At 44.9% G+C, this 4,189-nt stretch overlaps 1 protein-coding gene across 1 annotated transcript in view; it reads right to left on the bottom strand.

Annotated features, from left to right (window-relative positions):
- Nucleotides 1–2,851, bottom strand: part of SMYD2 (SET and MYND domain containing 2) — a 37,962-nt gene extending 35,111 nt beyond the window's left edge. Inside the window, exons 1-2 of the mRNA XM_021718595.1 lie at nucleotides 2,780–2,851; nucleotides 1,206–1,289 (exon numbers count right to left, since the gene is read on the bottom strand). Of these exons, the coding sequence (XP_021574270.1) occupies nucleotides 1,206–1,289; nucleotides 2,780–2,851 (156 nt within the window). The remainder of the gene's footprint in view (nucleotides 1–1,205; nucleotides 1,290–2,779) is intronic.
- Nucleotides 2,852–4,189: the final 1,338 nt, after the last annotated feature.

Genomic DNA, 4,189 nt, shown 5'->3' with positions numbered 1-4,189 from the left:
AAATGAATAGCATAAGATGAAAATCATTTTACTGACATAATAGGTATTACGAGCTTGTACTGAAACAGTACTCTAGGCCCCAGTGGGAACATGCTCATGATGGCTGCCAAGAGGACTGGCCTTTGCCTGTTGCTTGAAGACAAACAAGAATCAGCATCTTCTGACTGTGCTGCCGTAGGCATTTTGAGAATATTGTCAGTTTGAATATTAGTTGAATGACTGACCACAATACTTAATCAGACGCAGACTACCTTTTTTTAGTATCACTCAAATTATATTTTACCCCATAACTAAACATTTTTTCCTGTAAATTCTGTTTAGTTCTTGTTAATGTTACCTATTTAATTAATTGTATGGAGATGTACAAAGAAGCTTTTACAAGTTAATGCAAGATGCTTACCAGAAAATATTTCTTTTCCATAGAGAAGTTTATTTGGAGGATTTTAAATTAGGCAAAACAAGGAATGGTATTGATATATATTTATAGACTGTGAGTATTGTAGACCTACCTTGTTTTTAAAGAGATGTATGAGGAATACATATAATCTATGTAAGTTTTAGGTACAGCTGCTTCAGACCACTAAATAGTCTCTGAAGAGCTCTCTCCAATCTTACATTCTAACTTTTTTTTTTTTTTGAGTTGGAGTCTCACTCGGTCGCCCAGACTGGAGTGCAGTGGCCGCTCCCGGCCACCGCAGCCTCGACCTGCTGGGCTCCCGCGATCCTTCCACCTCAGCCTTCCAAGTAGCCAGAATTACAGGCATGCGCTACCATGCCCAGCTGATTCTTTGATTTATTGTAGAGATGAAGTCTCGCTGCCCAGGCGGGTATCGAACCCGCAGGCTCAGGCAATCCACTCACCTCAGCCTCCCAAAGGCGCGGGATTACAGGCTGAGCCACCGAGCCCGGCTCAAACTCTCATTCTTGCTAACATACCTGCCTACAGCTAACAGGATCTCCTGGTGTCCTTCCTACTTCCCCTGCTCCTCATTTTTTATCCTGCTTGTGGCCCCAAACTGTTACTGCCTATCCCTGGCTGCTCGTTAGACTGGGGGGAGGGGGGTAGCGCACACATGAGGGCATCCAGCCATATCCCACGCTTCCCAGCTCTGGCTGCAGAGAGCAGCCATGAGGAACACCATGACAAGGAAGAGGAGGACTTCAAAGGAAACCAGGCCCTCCCAGTCAGCTGGCCCAGCACCTACCTGACATTCCACATTGCAGTAAAATGCCTGCTTGCATCTTCCACATTTGGATAATCCTTCTTTCCTTAAAAAACAGAAAGGGCACTGTAGTAGCAAGAGGCACAGACACATGAAGCTGCACATTTTATCATGCAATAACAAAAGCTATCTGGTTAGAAAGCAGAGCCCAGATTCACCTTACCTCACTCACCCACCAAGAAGTGGCATTTCCCCAAGGAGAGTTTAACCAGATTCAGCCCTTGAGGAGGGGTGAGTTAGTCAAACGGCGCACGAATGCACAATTAACACACCCATCAGTGCAGAGGTTGCTGTCCAAAGAGAGTAAGTACAAACACTGACTCAGCTGTTAACATCATCTGCACCACTGTTCAGGCATCTGGGGCAAGTCAAGGCTCTTATGCTCTGATTTTGTGAACTGCTAAGGAGGCACAGAAGTAAACAAAACTGAGTTGTAGGTTTGACACAAGAAGACAGTGTTGGGGTACACCCACACTATTGAAAACACAATGCGGCTGACAACTCTCATTACTTAGGGATTGCAAGTAATACAGAAGATAGAATTTAGGATGCCAGTACTAGTCAACTGTTGCCAGGAAGCCAAGTTTAAGAATAATGCCAGCTAGCAAATGGAGATAGACTCGTGAATATAAAATTACCAGACCTGACTGATGCACACACACACATCATTTTGTCAGTGTCAGTGTACTATTGAGTGATTCTTCTGTCTCTTCATAAATTAGGTCAGTTCAACTTGTTCACTGTTATATTATGTTCCTGCTTCCCATAAAGGACAACAAGGACATTATTGCTTCCCTACTGTTAGGTGCTAGTGATGTGCATTGTGTGAGATGATTCATAGCTTCTTCAAAAACTGTAAAGCCACTGAATTAAACCACACACTACAAAACTCCTTTTTTGTTTTTTGAATTGGAGTCTCACTTCATCACCTTGGCTGGAGTGCAGTAGCACACTCATGGCCACCCCAGCATCAACCCATTGGGCTCTGGTGATCCTTCCACCTCAGTCTTCCAAGTAGACAGAACTATAGGTGCACACTACCACATCCAGCTAATTTTTTGATTTACTGTAGACATGAGGTCTTGCCAAGCTGTCCAGGCTGTCCTCGAACCCGTGGGTTCAGGCAATCCCCTCACCTTGGCCTCCCAAAGTGCTGGGATTACAGACTTAAGTCACTGCGCCTGGTCATAAAATTCAACTTTTTTTTTTTTTTAAGGAACAGTCACATTGTTTAAGTCAGAGCATGATCTGTAAAAGCCGCTGTCTGATTCTCACCTACCACGCTGAAGCAAGCTTCCTGACTTGTGGGGCCAACGACACCATGGGGGGTGCTGTCATGGCTGCACTGCTGCAGAGCCACCTTGTGCCACTGCATCCCAGTTCCTCTGCAGTCCAGCAGAGCTAACGCTGGGAGAGGGGTGCATGCGGTGGGGTTGACATTTTATAATACAGATGTACATATTGTCATGACGCAGAATCCTCCGCTGCTTCCTATCAGCAAGTGGCAGTCACCACACTCCTCCCACGGAATCAAGAAAGTCTTCCAAAAGCGCTACCGTTGAACTAAACAGACTGCCTTGCAGCTTTCGTGACAGCACTTGGATTCCAAGAAGCAGGCTGAAGGACATGTGGGCGCAAAACACATCTTGGGGATGAAGCATAAATAAATACCCTAAGTTTGCACATCTCAATATTTCAGAAAGGAACCCAATAATTTAGCTGATGTATTCTTTGGCCTGAAATATTTCCTCCCACTCTACCTCCCTCACAGGGGTGCATCTCAAGGGATTCAACTCTGACTTTGTGTTGGAATACAAAAGAAACAAGATGCAGTCCCTGTTCTCTCGGGAGGTACACTCAAAAACAACTGTGAAGTGACTTGTCAGCAAGTGCTAGATGATGTGGACTGTGAGGAAATGCCCAGGGGATGAAAAGAGAAGATGAACAGAGCCAGAGAGGGAGCTTAGAAGCTTCTTTCCCAAAAGAAGCACATCAGGAAATGGATAATGAGTAGGCAGAGTGTCAATCTGAAAAGTAATACTTTCTTTTTTTAGAGACAGGGAGTTTTTTTTAAGAGACTCTGTCACCCAGGCTGGAGAGCACAGTGGTATGATCATAGCTCATTGCAGACTCTACCTCCTGAGCACAAGCGGTCCTCTTGCCTTAGCCTCCCGAGTAGCTGGGATTGCAAGTGCATGCCAGCACGCCTGACTATTTATTTATATATTTATTTTTTATAGAAAAGGGGGTCTTAACATGTTGCCCAGGCTGGTCTTGAGCTCCTGGCCACAAGTGATCCTCCTGCCTTGGTCTTCCAAAGTGTTGGGGTTATAAGCATGAGCCACTATGCCTGGCCTGAAGTGTCATTTTTTACTTTTTTTCTTTGAGAGGGCAGATTGCAGACCTCTTTGAGAATTTTATTGAAGTTATTAATTTCCCTACCAGCCCACCTTCTCCCGCAGCCCCAAAGGAACAACAAGAAAAGTCTGTAAAATGTCATGGGCTCGAGAGTCACCTAAAACCCATGTGTAAACCACCAAAGCGCCTCTGATACCAGAGCTGAGACTCCCTAATATAAAACACTAGGAAATCATCACACTAAAAAACATATTTATTAGCTCTAGAACATATTAAAAAGCAAGGACTACACAGGTCTTCTCGCACACAGGCTGGTAGTAAAGTGAACCAGAAACCAAGGCTTGTGTTCAGCCTCCATGTAACATCCCAGGTAGAGAGCAGGCAACTGAATCCTAGGAAGCTAGGGAAGAACTCCAGTGGGATTCACCAAAAATAATAAATCTTCCAAAGGTCAGCCTTCATTCGAACCAAGTCCTCAGTCACAAACAGTGACAAACAGGAAGAACAGGCTTATTTGGAATTGGTGATATCATTTCAACTCACTACCTCAGAGGTTCCCAGGCTGGAGTCTGAACGCTGCTGGGGTTCTGGAGACCCATTCGGGGAGT

The sequence above is a fragment of the Carlito syrichta genome, unplaced genomic scaffold, assembly GCF_000164805.1.
Source record: "Carlito syrichta isolate Samal-C Ts95f unplaced genomic scaffold, Tarsius_syrichta-2.0.1 Scaffold312893, whole genome shotgun sequence".
NCBI classification, from domain to species: Eukaryota; Metazoa; Chordata; class Mammalia; order Primates; family Tarsiidae; genus Carlito; species Carlito syrichta.
This window is presented reverse-complemented; position numbering and strand designations above follow the sequence as displayed.